Here is a 16,443-nt window from a genome sequence, read left to right on the forward strand (position 1 = left end):
TGGAAAAATGGTTTTTCTAGGTAATTCCATTTTGTCAGCTTGTAGGTCAGTGATGGTATAGATCTCACTACTGTGGCTCAGTGATGGTATAAATGCCTAACTCGTGGCTCGGCAATGTAATAAATGCCACGATTTCAAATATGAAGTAATGGGAGTTCGCAGATGCTCCAAATTCATCATTAAACTTGTTCCCTGATTGGATAGTATCCTATTGGAAACTCTTACCCTTTGTGTTCAATTTTTATTTATTATTATTGCATGTACATATGGTGTGCATGGACCCAGGGCACACATGTGCCACTGTGCATTTGTGGAGATTAGAAGACAACTCTGTGGCATTCATTTTCTCTTTCCTCCTTACATAGGTGCTGGTGACTGAACTCAAGTCTCCAGGTTTCACAAGATGTAACTTTTACCTCCTAAATCCTCTCAACAGCCCTGTTCTATATATTTTTACATTCTATTTATCGTGCATAATATAATACTTTTGTTCTTGTATCTCTTCTCCACATTCTTTATCTCTTCTTGAAGCTTTCTGCTTTCTTTCTGGAATCCCTCTTGGAGTAGCTGTTTCTGCTCCTAATAGGGAAAGAGAATATTGAATGTCAAATTAATATTGTAAAACTTACAAAACAATTTTCTCATTAGTGGTCTTGAAATTTTTCAACAATTCCTCAAGACCTTTGGCATTCACTCTTAAATTTTGTTTGTTAGTCTCTGTACTTATCACTCTCCTGAGTTTTTAGTTTTTATTACATTCTCTGGTACTTTTTTATTTGGTCAAATGTAATGTGTATAGTTACAGTCCCTGAAAAGGTTTGATATGTAATTCTATCCTGGGATTTGTGGATCAACAGTAAGTTTTCTCATTATACCTAAATCTAGGTAACTTTTCTATCAACTCTCAATTATGTAGCATAGTTGATTTGTTTTGTTTTGTTTTCTTCACACACACACTTTCCCTTCTGTGTGACAGGCCCCAGGTATTTAGACTACAATTCTATAAACTGTGGGTAAGCATAATTTTAAATTGCTCATCACAGGATGTATACAGACACGTGCTTTACCATTATTTATTAAAAAGTAATGGTCATGAGTACCACAGGCATCCATAAGGTCTCAGAATTATTGCTCTACACCCACTGACAGGCAACTTTATACCTAAAAGAATAATGGAAATTTAAGTCTATGACTCTCTGAATGAATGAGGATGTGTCATTATGGAATTGTACATTTGGTTCCAAATGTCATATTAGAGTTAGACATAGCAGGTGAGGACCTGAAGGACTGATGGCCTACAGTACATTTCTGAATTAACATTTAGACTCAACTCATATTTGGAGGAGAAACTGTGACCAGGAAGGTACTGCAAGCCTGAACATGTGTCAGTTGGCCATGTGTCTTTCTACTCTATGTGCTCCCAGAGTTATACAAGGTTTGACAAAACCAAATTGTTATTCACCCAACCTACACACAATTGTGTGATCTCTCTCCTAAACATTTACTTAGGAACATCTCATATTACTTTTCCTCAAATGAGGAGTCAATTAAAATGCACATATTTAGAAGTGCTGCATGGCACCTCTCTGCTGGATTACCTGCACAATCAGTGGTGCACTGGGTCACTTGTTTGGTCTCTTTTAATTGCCTAATAAGGTATAGTGATTTTTAAATCCTTCACTATGCACACTCATTGTGTGTGTGTTACTATGTTACATAAAGTCACTTTTATATGAATCTATATTATATGCTGGTCAGATTGTTTTTCATGATCTCCCACCTTCCATTTTCTCATGCCTATCCCCCTTGTCATTTGTATTCATATAGATGGTTTTATTTTCACATACACAGTCATATATTCATGGGACTGAAGTATACACACACACACACACACACACACACACCACACACACACACTCTCTCTCTCTCTCTCTCACAAATGCTTGTATCAATAAGACGAAAGCCAAAATAAAGTAAAATAATGCAAAGAGACTATAAAAATACTACTGAGTATACTTTAGTTTGTTCAATTCTTTGTGAGCATGGGTATTACCCTAAAGTGTAGTTGATAGTCTCGTTGAGACTTCATTGTAGAAAGCTTAGTTTTTCTTTGCCAGTATGTATCAGTTGCATTAGGACCCTGTGTACAACTCTCTCTCTCAGTCCTGGGACCCTGCCTAACTTGAGCCTTTCAGAGCTTGTGCACTCTGCCAGAGTCTCTGGGAGTTCTCATGTGCATCAGTCCTGTTATGCCTGGAAAATGCTGTTTCCTTGGTTCATCTACCACCTTTGGCTCTTAATATCTTTCTTCCTCCTCTTCTGTGTAGATCCTTGAATTCTGTCTGAGGGATTTGAGGGGTTTTATAAAGAAGCCCAGTTAGGGCTGAGCATTGCAAAGTCTCTCTTTTTGTGCACATTGCCCATCTGTGTTAATTATCACGTACTGTTCTCTGATTTGGTCTGGAAAAGGCACTGATCTATGTGTATAGCAGTATGTCTTTAGGAGTCACTTGATTGATAGGGTTCTTTAGCAAAATACTAGTAGTAGGCTTTGCCCTAGTCTCATGAACTATCTAGTCTCAGATTCTTGGCCACTTTAGCAGTGTCATGTGTGGCCCTTGAATCCAATCAAAAAGTAGTTGGTTATTACTGTAGTGTGTATCACTGTTGCACCTGTGCCTTCTACAAGCAGGCCATTGTAGGTGACAGGGCTTATAGCCTTTTTCCTCTGTAGTGTGCAGAATACTTTCCAGTATCATAAATGTTAATCCATAGGAGGGAAGCTTCTGGTTAGGCACCAGCCTTGACAATACCCTGTGAGGTTTTGGGGTTCCCATGGGGACCCTTGTGCCAAGATACATTTGATTTCTTTTTAATGTGGAAACTTAAATGTTTAAATTGTCCAAAAGGCTGTTGTTGTTTTGGATTACTTAAATTTTTTGTGTTTTGAGTCATGATTTTTCTGTGTAGCTCTGGCTGGCCTTGAATTCAGAGATCTAACTGCCTCTATCTCCCAAGTACTGGCATGAAAAGCATACACCACTACAGCCCAGCTAGTTCAAATATTTTTAAATGTAAGTTTTAAATGGATTTTAAAGAATAATATAAAGCTTGTAAAATACATGTCCAATGCTTGCCTGTGGATAGCTGTTGTTTGTGGCGATTCAGGAAATAAAGATTCTCAGGCCTTTTTTTAATGTGAGCAAGTGGCTTTGCATCAGTGCACAGTGGCAAGTAAGTTTGAAGGGGCTGCAACAGAATATGGGCTGAAGAATCCCTTATACTATGTGACTGACTAACCTCTACAAGGAGGTTTTAATTAAAGATTCTGGTGGATAAAAATAACAGAATACCTGAAGTTTTAGAGAAAATGTCTGCTCTTGCTCAGCCTTTAATTGGATTCTTTCATTTTCCATTTTCTCAGTCAGCTGTCTGATGTGTTCCTGATAACTTCGTTCTTTCTGTTCCATCAACTTCTCATTTTTCTTCTGTGTTTCCTCCAATAGTTTTGCAGCAGCCATTGCAGATTCAGTTTTCTTTCATTCCACTAAGAAAGGAGAAAGAATTTTTACAAAGGTCCAGAGCGTGTAGGTACTAAATGCTAGTGCTGTCTATGGACTCATAGGCTTAAACTACAGTTAAAGTATGGTGATATAACTAGGTGTATAATTCTGGTGAGGTAATTTGCATGAGAAGGGAATGATGGCAATCATGTGAGTTTATCGTTGTTTTGTAAGAAGATGAGAAAATCAGAGTTCAGTCTTTCTACCATGTGAGGATGCAGTAACACGATAGTCAAGATACCAAGAGAGAGCATTCTTGACCATCCTAGACTCTGGATTCTTGGGCTCTAGAATTGTGATAAACACATGTGTTTCAGCTGTGCCACCTGTGTTTGGCCTTCTGTCACAGGAGTCCACCCTGGAGAAGACAGTATTAGCTCCTGCTTCCTCCCACAGTTTCTTGTTATTTCTGTGCACCGTGTGCATGTCTGGTGCCTGTGTAGTCCAGAAGTGAGCACTCATGGTATTGGATCTACAGCCAGTTGTGAACCACTAGAGAGGTATTGCAAATAAAACTTTGATCCTTTAGAAGGCATATAGCTCTTAACCACTGAGACATCTCTGCAATCCGTCATTGTTATCACTATTTCATAGAAACCAATCCTGAGGCCATTTTACTTTTGAAGTGGCTGCTACTGTAACACCAGTGACTTTATTATTCATGTTTCAGTTTAAGAATTATCTTTTAAACACAGGAAAATAGTTATAGCATTACAAGGTTTTGTAAGTATTTTGTATTTTGGTTTGTTTCTTACCTACAATCTCTTTTTCCTTTTCTGTCAGACTCTGATCTGTCTGTAAAATTGCCTTGGAAATAGCCTCCTTGGATTGTAAGTATGTCTGCAGAACCTCTTCAGCCTTAGAGTTCAGAGAACATAGAGTTAGTTGTAGGGCTACTATCTGTCTTACCATCATCCTTAAGACTTTCTCCTCTCATCCAAGATTCCTTACCATAGAAATGGGTAAGTCATCTAAGCCAGCCAAATGTATGTCTCTACTGGTTGACACTGGGAAAAAGTTATTCTGTACATTTAGTCTAAGGCATTGAGTTGAATAGTCTTGTGGGTATATGTGGGCAAATCATATTGAGATACAGAATCCTCAAGGAGATAATAGTTCAGAGAGATAAAGACACAAAGATGGAAGGACTGGAATGGAGAGTTAAAAGATAGTCATGAATCACATAACTATGTGACATTTTCTGAATGGTTGGATCAAGGAGGCTTGTCAGCAGTGGTGTAGAGCATACCAATAAACATCTTGAGTACCTGTAAGCCCTTCTTTGGTTGTCCATGGTACTTTTCCTTCAGCCTCTGTGTCTCCTGAACAAAGAGATAGTAACCTCCTGGCTTAGAATAAGTGCCTTGCTTCACACCTTCTTCAAGAGGTCTGAAGATATCCTGAAGCAATGCCCAGCAATGGTTTGCTGACACTTCTGTATTGTGTTTACAAAAGTTGTCCCATCTTTCTTCTAGCTGAGACTGCATCATGAGATAAGTATTAAAAGGAATAACCAGAGAAGGATGTTAGCAACCTTCATAATTTCTCCCAGGGCCTCCCCAAAACGTTGAGGTCCACAAAAACTTAATGAAAGCTAGGGAAAATTGTGGCTCTTTGAATTAGAACCTTCATATGAATCCACTCCTTATTAGAAATGATGTTCAGAGGTTTACGACAAACCCAATGTTGGAACTATACTTTTAATCTGGACTGACAGCTGCTATGAATGCACTGAAAGAAACAAAGTATAACTTAAAATAATCACTGAGACCACAAGGTCATTCCTCTTGGCCACAAAAAGAAACTTGGTCTAATAACAGTAAGTATATAATTTGATTAAAGCATCAATTGTCAGTTATATGGACTTAAACTAAAGGTGAGTATTATAAACTATTTCAAACTTTGGTCCATTGTTTTAAAATGGTTCCTTTTGATGAAACTTTTGATGAAACTAAAGAGGCAGTTTCACCATTTTAAAGGTTACAAAGGGTAGTTTCCTTCAAAATCAACAATCCTTTGTTTGTCTGATATGTACTTTGTCTTATACAACAATGATCCACAGAAACTTGAGAGGAAATTACCCCTAATTTCATTTGAAATGAATGGTCTTCATCTTTAAATGAAGTCCTGAGGAAGATTTCTATGGCCTCTCTCTCACAGGTCCTGTGCAGGTCCAGGAGCTCCTGTAGGGTCTCTGTGGGAAGTTGCACCCTCTGACTCATCTGTTGGTCATAGTGGGTGATGGCCTTTTGGACTGCTGCTGAGTTCTCTATCTGGACCAAAGCCAGAGCTGCGTTCTCCATGCAGGGGAGAGACCCGCTGCTGATGGCACTGACATAGGTCTGCACCAGGGTTTCTAGTCCTACAAACAGAGAGCAAATGATGACATCAGCTGGAGTAGAACCCTCTTCTCTAAGGAAAGGATAAGGCAGGGCTATGTCTATTGAAGATGGATCTCCCAGTTCTGCAACTTGTTTAGAACCAGACTTCCCTTCTGCATTTTGAGTCCTCTATATTAATCCCTTGGAAACACCTTAATTAAATATCTGTGGGAAAGTAATATTTTCCTCATCAAAAGTATTCTTCTTGTCTCATTCCAGCTTTGTATTGCTTTATAGAACTTTCTGAGGTACACTGTTGTGGATAGCCCTGGTGCAGTTTGTATTTTTATGCTAATTCCACTTCCTCAGGATTGACAGCCTGGAGTGAATCATGTACTCAGGTGACTTCATGTGACCCTTTTAATGAATAAAGATTTCAAGGAAACCAATCACTGGGTGAATAGGCAGGACTTCCCAGTCAAACAGAGGGATGGTGGAAGAGGACAGGAGAGTGGGCTGGAGGACAGGATCATGGAGGCAAAAATGTAGGTAGTCAAGGCCCCTGTTTCAGGTGGCAGATCTATTTGCATCTGCTATTGAAGGATTTAACTTAATATGGATTATAAATTAGGATGTTAGTTGTTGCACCCAGCAATTGAGTTACCTCTTGCTTCTGAACTAAGTTTGTGTGGTTTTTTCTTTCATGCAGCAACTCAATTGGGTTGCAGAGAGAAAAGGTACAGTGGCAGGGCACCTCAACCAGTCACTGGAATTAGGAAGTGTGGGGCTGGCATGGCAGCCACCTGCTGATGGGAACGTAGTGAGCTACGTGGAGAGATTTCAGGGCTCTGGGTCAGAGTCTCCGTGTGATGAGAACATGTAATCTCCTTCCCAGCAATAACGTGGATTGCATTTTTTCTTTCCCCACTACAGTGCACTAATTTTTTAATGGCTTTATTTTCATTACAGTATCCATGAGAAATAAGGCTGTATAGTCTAAGAATTTCACTTAGAGGTCTGAAATAATTTCACTGTATTTTTGTGTAAATTTAAATGACTATACATGTGTTGGTTGGATGCTGAACTAACGTTGAGTAATATATAGGAACTTAGCTTGTTTTAACATACCTAAATTAAGTTTTCAATAAGTATTCTACATAAAGATTTGACTAATTAAAATGTAGTAGAACAGTTGAAGCTGTTTAGAATTTAACATAAACAAACATAGCCCCTACACTTCTGAAAGCTGAAACTCTCCCCTTGTCTTGTAATGCATGGAAAAAGAAGACAAGGACTCACGTGGGCCATTGACAATGATGCCTCCTGGAAGAGTTTTGGCTTTGCACTCCTTAAAGATGTATAAACAGAACTCTGCTACTTGCTGCAAAAACTCAGGACCAATCTCACTTTCTTGTAGTGTCTCCAGCTGGGGAAGCTTTTTCCACTCAGTCGGTGGATAGAAGATAAAACATTTCTTCTTTGGAAAAAACTTACGGATACAGAGTCGGGGTAGGTTGTATTTTTCAACTTCTTTGCAGGAATCTGGGGAAATAATTTTTCCCAAGAGGGTGAATAGCTGGTGGAAAGGATAATATGTCATTTAAGAATGTCTTCAAATAAATATTCCCACTATATCCCAGTCTTTGAATACATGTAGCCTCACCAAGCCCAGTGAAGAGATGAACATGATCTGATAACAGTACTCAGAAAAGAAATTTATAAGTTAATGTAGTTAATATTGGCTATTTTCCAGGCAGATGCTAAATAGGAATTTTTTCTGAGGAGTAGCCAAAAGTGTAGAAATAAAAATTAAATATAAGCACCCCAAAGGATATTATTTTCCTGGCATTCTTCTCCTACAACTATCCATTCCTGTACCTTCCTTGAGCTTGAGAGAAATCTCCAGGTACTCATCTGCTGTGACTGGGAGCCCATCTACTTCCATCTTCAAGGTTATATCCCTCAGAGTCCACACAAAGTCAGGGAAGAAGCTCACAAACTCAGCTGAGTCTTCCACCCCATCGTCCTTGTCAGGTGAGGATCTTGCTTGGATTCGATCTGTGAGCTCTGTCACATAGCTGAGTAGCTAAGGAAAAGTAGTGAATGAACAGGATCCTCAGAACATCCTCCATCTCCACTCATGGTTTTGCCATATACTGACTCAAGTGTGAATCCATGAATGAGTACATGGAACCTTGCCTTGCACTGGGACTATTGTGTCTTCTATCTGTCAACATTGACTACTGCATTTCTAGAATGAGATGTTCTCCATCAGAAAGGATACTGCAGCTGGTCCATGGCCTGCTGGTTGATGGCTCCCATGCTGTTGTAGACAAAGGTGCTGCTTAGAAGAATAGCCAGGGCAAAGATCCAGCAGTCATTCTGGTTGTCACCCTGGAGGTCAGAACATCAATGTTTCAGGAGTGTGGTTTGTTGTGTGTTAGTTTTCATGTGAGCACTGACAACAGAATGCACACTGAGCCAGTATTTCCCATGGTGCCTAGTAAAATGATTATTGTCTTTAAAACCTCCACATTACTCCAAACAAAAGCAATTGGATTCCAGGTGAACTTTGAATATTTTTACTAAGATTTTACTTAGTTTATACTTATTATTTGATGGCATTCTTTTGACCATTGGCAATAATTGCAAAACAGACAGTGATGCTTGCAGATGTTCTAAAACTTCAAGTACACTGTAGATTTAAGTATTTCTCTCTTTGTTAATGAGAATATTTACTTTCATGTGATTCATTAATGCCTTGGCTGTTTTTAAAATCTCATCTAATTTTTCCTTGTGTGCTGCAAGTGGAAAACAGGGCTGGGCCTTCAAACTCAAATATGTAACTGACATTCTAGGTACCATAAGATCCGAGATACTTGAGTTTATCTTTTGAACCTTCCTAAGTTTGGGTACCAGATTTGGGTGATAGCCTATCATTCATAGCTGGGATACTGGAGACTGAACATCTTGCTCTTCTTTTAGTCTGCCTATTTAGTAATGGTACTTAAAATTAGTTACATGATGTGTGCTTGAAACTACCAAGGCATATTACAGTGAAGTCCAATATTTCATGTAAAAGTTCAGAATGCTGGGATATGAGGGGCTGAGTTGCAAATTGAATTCTCATTCCTTACTTTATCCACATCGCCCAGGCCCTCAGTGTCAAGCAGAACAAGCATGTGGTCTGCCTTGTGTGGGTGAGGCACACACCACATCCAGATTCCTTTTGTATGAGCCTGCATAGTGGAGCCCAGAGAGAATCCTGTGGCACAGAGAAGAGAGCACAGAGTGGATGAAGGGTTAGAAACTTTTCAGGAAGTTCATGTAAAATGAGATCAATCCAAACCAGCAGAGTTAACTAAAGCTTGTATTGACCATACAACCAGAGAAATAGTAAGTCATAACACCAAATACTTCAAAATATTCAACATGTTATCTTTAAAAAATAGCATTCTCCAAACTAGAAGAACATCATATAGGAAATGCCATATATGAAAATTCATGCCAATATTATATTTCATGGTAAAAGCTGAAAACATTTTCCTTTAAGACTATAAAAGGGAAAATGTTCCCAGTTTGGGCACTGATGTTCAATACAATAATTGAAATGTTATCCAAATAAACAAATGAAACAAATAAACAAACAAACAAACAAAAAATCAGAAATAGCTTGCATCCAAATTGGTTAGGAAGAATAAGATTATCTTTGTCACAGGTGGCATGATCTTATATGTTAAAAGCTTGAAATATCCCAGAGAATAATTTTGAAAATAATCAGTTAATCCAGCATAGCTTCAGCACACATAATTATTTTTGTGATTTCTATAATTAGTTCTTTTTCTACACACCAATAATGAATCACAGAAATAATAATGAACCAAAATAAAGAAATTACTATTTATAATTAAATCTAAATAATAAACTACATGGGAATTCACTTGATTTAGAAGGTGAGAAATCCATGCAGAGAAATGTACAAATTGTTTTCAGAAAGTGTTACAGAAGACAGAAACAATCACACGCTCTATGATTAAGGTTTGGAAGAAATAATATCCTTAAAATATCAATGCCATTATCAAATAAAGTGTCCATTCTCTTTTTGATGAAGCCCTTGCTTGATTATCCAAGCAATGCTTGAACTAGGGGGTCCAAATGGTCTTCCTACCTTAGTATCCTTAGTGCTGGGATTCTGCTCTGAATCACAGCACTTCTTCCCCTCATAGTATTTTTTTTAATAACTTTTATTTTTTATTGGATATTTTATTTATTTACAATATAGATGTCATCCCCTTTCCCCATTTCCCCTCTCTAGCACCCCCATCTCATCCCCCCCTTCTTTATGCTTTTATACCATTTTGATTATATGCAAGTATCAAGGTCTATTCTATGTTGAGAGTCTAGCAATACAATAGATGCAAATAGTCAAGGAACAAGCAATCCAATAAACACAAATAGTCAAAGAAAAAACAAGGCATTAAACCCAATTCCGTGAACACTCCCTTGACCACTGTTTCTAAGGGCTTATCAGGATGACCAAAATATCTGAGCTTACTTCCCTGTCCTTGCCCAAGGTCATTTTCATGTCTGAAGCCTACTTCCTTGTTCTAGTCTAAAATTTAGATTCCTGTTTGAAATTACTTCTTTGTTCTAGCCTAATATTTAGGTTCCTGCCTGAGATTACTTCTTTGTTCTAGCCTAATATCAGATTTCTGCCTGAAGCCTACTTCCTTGTCCTTGGCCAACGTCATATTTCTGACAAGCAGCCCATTTCCTTGTCCTTGGCCCATGTCCGATTCTAGCCAAGCTGCCCCAAAGGCTCTCCGATTCTCCCCCTTTTTTACTTCATTAACAAGACTGAGTTTATCTTAGGTCATTCTGACAAGAATGCCTTCCTTACCTGTCAAGAACAGATTACAGAACAACAATGGAGAATGGGAAATATATAACTGTTGTGGGATTGATACTTAGTTTGTCTTGGAAAAAACATAATACATATAAAAGTGATGATATAACAATAATATGAATTTGCTTAATGCTACAGAACTGAGATTAAAATGGTCAGAAGCCTTGATTCTATATTATATTAAATCATGATACTAAAAATCTTTGATTTGAAACACTTTTAAAGCTTTAAAAATCAGGTGAAACTTTCTTTTACTTATGAGCTCACTGATTAAAAAAATCATTGTCATGATTGTGTGAGCATTTGTGTATACATGATCTGCATTTGGGTTTGTGTGTCATAGTGTGTGTGTGACTGTTAGAGGACAACTCTATAGGGGACAACTCTCTCTTTCTCCTGTCTAGTTATTCATGCAGGTTGCCTGGCTTATGCAGGAAGGCCCTTTACTTGCTGAGTCATCTTCTAGGCCTTTCCTTAGTGTTTTAATGAATGGCTTAGAGCTTCTTACAAATTACTATTTAAATTATGTAAATTAATTTTTCTTATTGATATTTTCTCCTAGGATAGAATGATTTTTGCTTTTAAAATGGGACTGAAGATGGAGTAAAGAGCATCATAGAGCTGACTTACTCCCTGAAATAGAATCGATATAAAAGTTAAACCAGGTAGGACATTGGATTTCAGAATCCACCTCTTTCTCTAACTTTCCTCCTCACAACCAGGCCTCACATTGTGGCTGAACAGAGGGGACCCAGCAGAGCTTTGTTGGTGGCACTCACCTGATCTCTTCCCAGCCAGCCTGTTCATCAGGTAGGATTTGCCTGTGCGGTAGAGCCCCACAATCGCCACCACCACCACAGGCTGTGTGATGGCAGACAGGATCTCCAGGGCCTTCTGATTGGTTCTCAGTTGTCCTTTCATATTCACAATGAGGTACATGGGCTGGGGCATGTGGATCCTTAGGGATGTGTCTGTTGTGGCTCCTTGCCTTTGAAAGAAAAGGTGGAAAAAATTAGAATTCCCTTCTCTTCTCAGATGGTGGAGTCATGCAACCTTTCAGCATGAATATTAGTTTTATTCTATTGTTCAAGTAGTAAGGAGAAAATTTGCATAATTTTAGGAGATTGTGAAAATAATATCCAAGATGTGGAATAAAATGATAGTACTAATGAATTTTGACCTATTAACAACTCACGTCCATTTATGTTATCATGGAGGAGATTCCTTTTGGACTGCAGTTGAAAAATTTTTGCCAGATGTTGAAGAGGAAAGAAAATTTATGAAAATAATTCTTACTAAATTAATTGTTAATTTTTGTGATTATAATTGTATTACAACATCTCATTCTTCCTTTCCCTCCCTTGAAATTCTTCCATATATCCCATGCACTGCCCTTCATACTCATGCCTCTTTTTTCACTAGTTATTATATGCATGTACATATATATGTATATGTACATATATATTCCTAGATATAACCTCTTCAGTCTATATAATGAAATCTCTATGTGTGTTTTCAGAGCTAATGAATATTTTTTTAAGTTTTATTCATAAAATTGTTTTTTTTTGAAAATTAGAATTTCTTGGTGTTGGTTTGATGGCTTAGCCATTATAAGTCCTTAGTGTCAAGTGTGACATCCTGAGCAAAGTCACCATAACCTATATGTTAGCAGGAGAACACCAACTCTCTGGTTCTCTGGTGTCTACACACCCTCTGTGACACATGCCCATGTCATATGCAAACACAGGTAAAGAAATAGATAAGTGTAAAAATTAAAATCTCTCTAAAATAGAATTTATGTAATGTTAGTACTGGGTGAATTTATTTTTATTTAGACTATATGCAAGTAGTTGAATATGGATTTATTAACTCATCAATTCTTTCAATGAATAAAGACAAATGCTCCATTTTCTTCATGTTTGCATTTAGATAATAGTCTACACAGGTGTTGATTATTGCCTCTCCCTCTGGCTCTCAAGAACGTTTTGGTGGGATGAGCATTCAAAGCAACCCTCATGCTGCTGCTCCAGGAATGGAATAATCACAATTTACTAGTGTGTATTTGCTACAAAGAGACCATTCTGGACTAGAAACTCTTCCAAGACATGGAAGGTATGAAGCATGGTCCCAGAAAGAACATATGAATCACCCAAAGTTAGTACTCTAAATGCCTGACACACTGATGAAACTTCAGTGACTCTGGAGAGCTGGAATGTTACAGGTCAAGAGCCAAAGTCTCTTTGCTACCTCAGACTTGCCATCACATTTATCACCCACTTCTGCATTTGACCTAACATACTTTTATTAGAGAAGATCATTTTCAGAACCTATAAGCAGAACCTTGACTTCCAGCCACTCAAAGAGTAAGACAGTTGTCTGAGAGCATCTGGGCCCATGATTGAGGTTTCCTTACTGTGTTGCCTGATGTCTCCAGCCTACCTGAAATCACCTGCCTGATGTCTCCAGCTGTATTTTTAAGTGTCTTTATCTATGATTTCTTGTTGTTCAGTTATAAAACTTTATGAAACTGTTACTATGTGGGAAGCTGTATCTGCATCCTTGTGAATTATGAAAATTCATGGCTAATATTTTGTCTTCCCTTTAATTTATCACAGAAGAATATCCTTTGAGATTCTAATTTTAAAATTTATACCAGATATTGAATGGGACTAGTTGATATCACTAATATTTAGTTCCAAAATAAATTAACCCTTATCTGTTAGAAGTAAGAGCTGTTGTGTGCCAGAGCAGTGTTCTGAAATTTAATTAGCTACACAGAATGGTAAGATCAATGGGGACGGGTCTGAGTGCAACACCTCAAATACTACAGGAAATTCAAAACAACTGTGACCAGAAGACTAAATGCCAGAGATCAGATCAAGAGTTTTAAGAAGTTATTCAGTGAAAGTGGCTATTTCCTGTGGCCCAGTGTTAAGGTTCCTATTTTTTTTTTCTGTTTATTAGAAGAAAGAGAAGAGAAATGGGGTAAGAAGAGGAGGACACAGAAATAAGAGTTAGCAGTGGGGGGGAGGGAGGGAGAGAGAGAGAGAGAGAGAGAGAGAGAGAGAGAGAGAGAGAGAGAAAGAGAGAGAGAGAGAAAGAGAGAGAGAGAGGTTGATGAATGAGGCTGGTCCCTGGCCAGGAACTCAAGGGAGGGCTTTTCCAGGAACAACTATCTGAAGGCCTGAATGGGTGTGGGGGCAAGTTAAGTCTAGACTCTGCTCTTCATCCCAAACTGGAGGAGACTCTGTAGAGGAAGCCTTTAGTGAAACACAGGTCTGGGTCCTACAGGTGAGAGAGAAGGACTGGGTGCCAGGAATGAGAATGTGTGCCCAATGAAGAGAGAATCCACTCAGAAACCAAGTCCAGGTGTGGGGTTGAAGCATGTTATCCTGTCTTCAGCTTTCCCTCTGGGTTCCAGAGTTTTCTTTCTACCTCCACAGTGTCAGTGGCTGTTGGTCTTGCATCATTTATTATTTTGTATTATTTAGTTTTTAAATCTCTCTTTTTCATGAAAAGAATGCACCAGCTGCCTTTTTGGTTGCTTAGCTATAGTGGGAGCTGAACCGAGCAAGTCCATGGTCATTTAATTGTGTCCCCATTCAGCAGAGACAATGTCAACATAGAGAAGACCAAGCCTAGCTGTTTCAGTATTCCAGCTGAATACAAGCCCAGTACTGGTGCTTAGGGACTGGCTGATATCTGATCCAGTGCCCCAGTGCATGTTCATCTGCTAGCCATCCTGATCCCGGTAGTGTTCAAGTGTCCCACATAAAATCTTCTCATCCCTTTCCTGGCATTATAGACCTCACGGCACTGAGCAAAACTACCCAGAATGTGAAGAGCTGTCAGAAAAGAAGTGAGCTTCTTTACCTGTTCTTGCTGTTCATGGTGAGTGGAATGGCTTCCTTACTGGTCTCTTGCTTCCTTCTCCAAGGTTGTGAGACCTTCTGTGAAAGTGATAGACTAACTGTACAATGACATTCTTAGTGCATGATAAGGATATGAAAATGAAACTGCTTGTTTTACAGCAATGAATCAACAACCATGAAAGTCAGCTCTGCAACAAAACCAACCAACCAGAGACCCCAGGGTCTAAACCACCAGCCTGGGAACACTTAGGGAGGGACCTATGGCTCCAGCTGTATATGCAAGGGAAGATGGTCCTGTCAGGTATAGGCGGGAGAAGAGATCCTTGGTCCCATGAAGGCTGGATGCCATGCAAGGGGGAATTTGAGGGTGAGAAGGTGGGAGAGGGGATAGGTGGGGGCACGTCCTCATAGAAGCAGGAAGAGAGGGGGTGGAATAGGGGGTTCCCTGGGCAAGAGGTGGGGGAAATGGGGTCAGGGGAGAACATCTGAAATATAAATAAAATATCCAATAAAATAGATAATTAAACAAAAAAAAATAAATCTCCAGAAAAAAAAAGAAAGAAAGTAATTCATCTCTGGAGCCAAGGTAGTGGGAGGGCATGCCAAGACTTCTCAGCCTAAACTGTCAAACATTTGCTTGTAAGAGATCTTTGTATCCACCTGCTCTTTTGAGGTTTCCAAAAGATATGGACACGTTTTTTATAGAAAGTTACTCTGAAAGTTGGGGATCCCCTGTGATCATCTGAGATGAAGAGGAAGGATATTATTCTTTAAATCTAGTTGCTTAAAACACATCTCTTCAGGTATTTGGTTCTCCTGACAGTACTAGTAAGTAGAGAAAGAGCATTTTGCCATCCTCCTGAACATCCAGAACATTCTACTCTTGGGGATGAGGGTGGCATTCTATGTATTGTAAGTTGATTTAGACCGGTAACAGTGGCTTTATATGGATTTTCCCCTTAATACTACTTTACAATGTTATTTAAATTCTTTTTCATTCTTCTTTAACATTTTAGCTTCCTTGTTCTTGAATCTACTCCAAACTCAACTATCTATCTGTCTATCTATCTATCTATCTATCTATCTATCTATCTATCTATCTATCTATAAGGTTTGCTACAACTGTGGTAAGAGTGGTAGAAATTCATTACTTGAGCCCAACCTGCATCTTCTCCATCTCTGTTTCTCTGTCACAGAAACTCTACTGCTGATGAATGTGTCCCCAGGATTTGGAGATCACTAGTGTGTCTCTATAGGTCCATATTTTAGAATGTTGGTTCACAGTGTGGTGTTGGAAAGAGGTAGCATGAGAATTTAAAGCATAGAGCTTAGTAGAAGGCCACTACTGGTCTCCCTAGAATCTTCAAAACTTCTTCTCTCACCTTGGGACCTTCCCCTTTCTTAGGCAATCCCATCATGATGTCATTTGCTGAGTCCATGAGGCTGCCTGATTTTGTCCTAGGCCACACAGCTAAGGTATATAAATGTTTCTACATTATAAAGCACACACTGTACAGTGCTTTGTTTTGGTAACAGTAAAATAGACACAGTCAACAAACTTAGGCTCCTCTTTCTTCCTCTGTCAAGCAATGACTTGTCGTTTTTGATACAACATCCTTATAAGTACTTACTTTTTCTATCATTCTTAGATACAACAGCACTTTCACTTTGAATTTGTTTATTTTTCTAATCTAGATATGGGGTTATTATTTTGTTGATGTTTTCCAAAACCCATCTCCTAGTTATGTTGATTTTTGTGGCTCTCTCATGTCTGAGCATAT

At 38.6% G+C, this 16,443-nt stretch overlaps 1 protein-coding gene across 1 annotated transcript; it reads right to left on the minus strand.

The window, feature by feature from the left end:
* Positions 1-453: 453 nt before the first annotated feature.
* Positions 454-11,741, minus strand: LOC114639380 (guanylate-binding protein 1-like). Its single transcript, XM_028788127.1, is given in 10 exon segments — positions 454-579; positions 3,354-3,547; positions 4,319-4,421; positions 4,832-5,044; positions 5,645-5,925; positions 7,184-7,426; positions 7,763-7,962; positions 8,169-8,278; positions 9,022-9,149; positions 11,570-11,741. Coding segments are annotated over 10 exon segments (1,770 nt in total).
* Between the last annotated feature and the right edge of the window lie 4,702 nt (positions 11,742-16,443).

The sequence above is a fragment of the Grammomys surdaster genome, unplaced genomic scaffold (assembly GCF_004785775.1).
Source record: "Grammomys surdaster isolate TR1022 unplaced genomic scaffold, NIH_TR_1.0 125702, whole genome shotgun sequence".
Lineage (NCBI taxonomy): Eukaryota > Metazoa > Chordata > Mammalia > Rodentia > Muridae > Grammomys > Grammomys surdaster.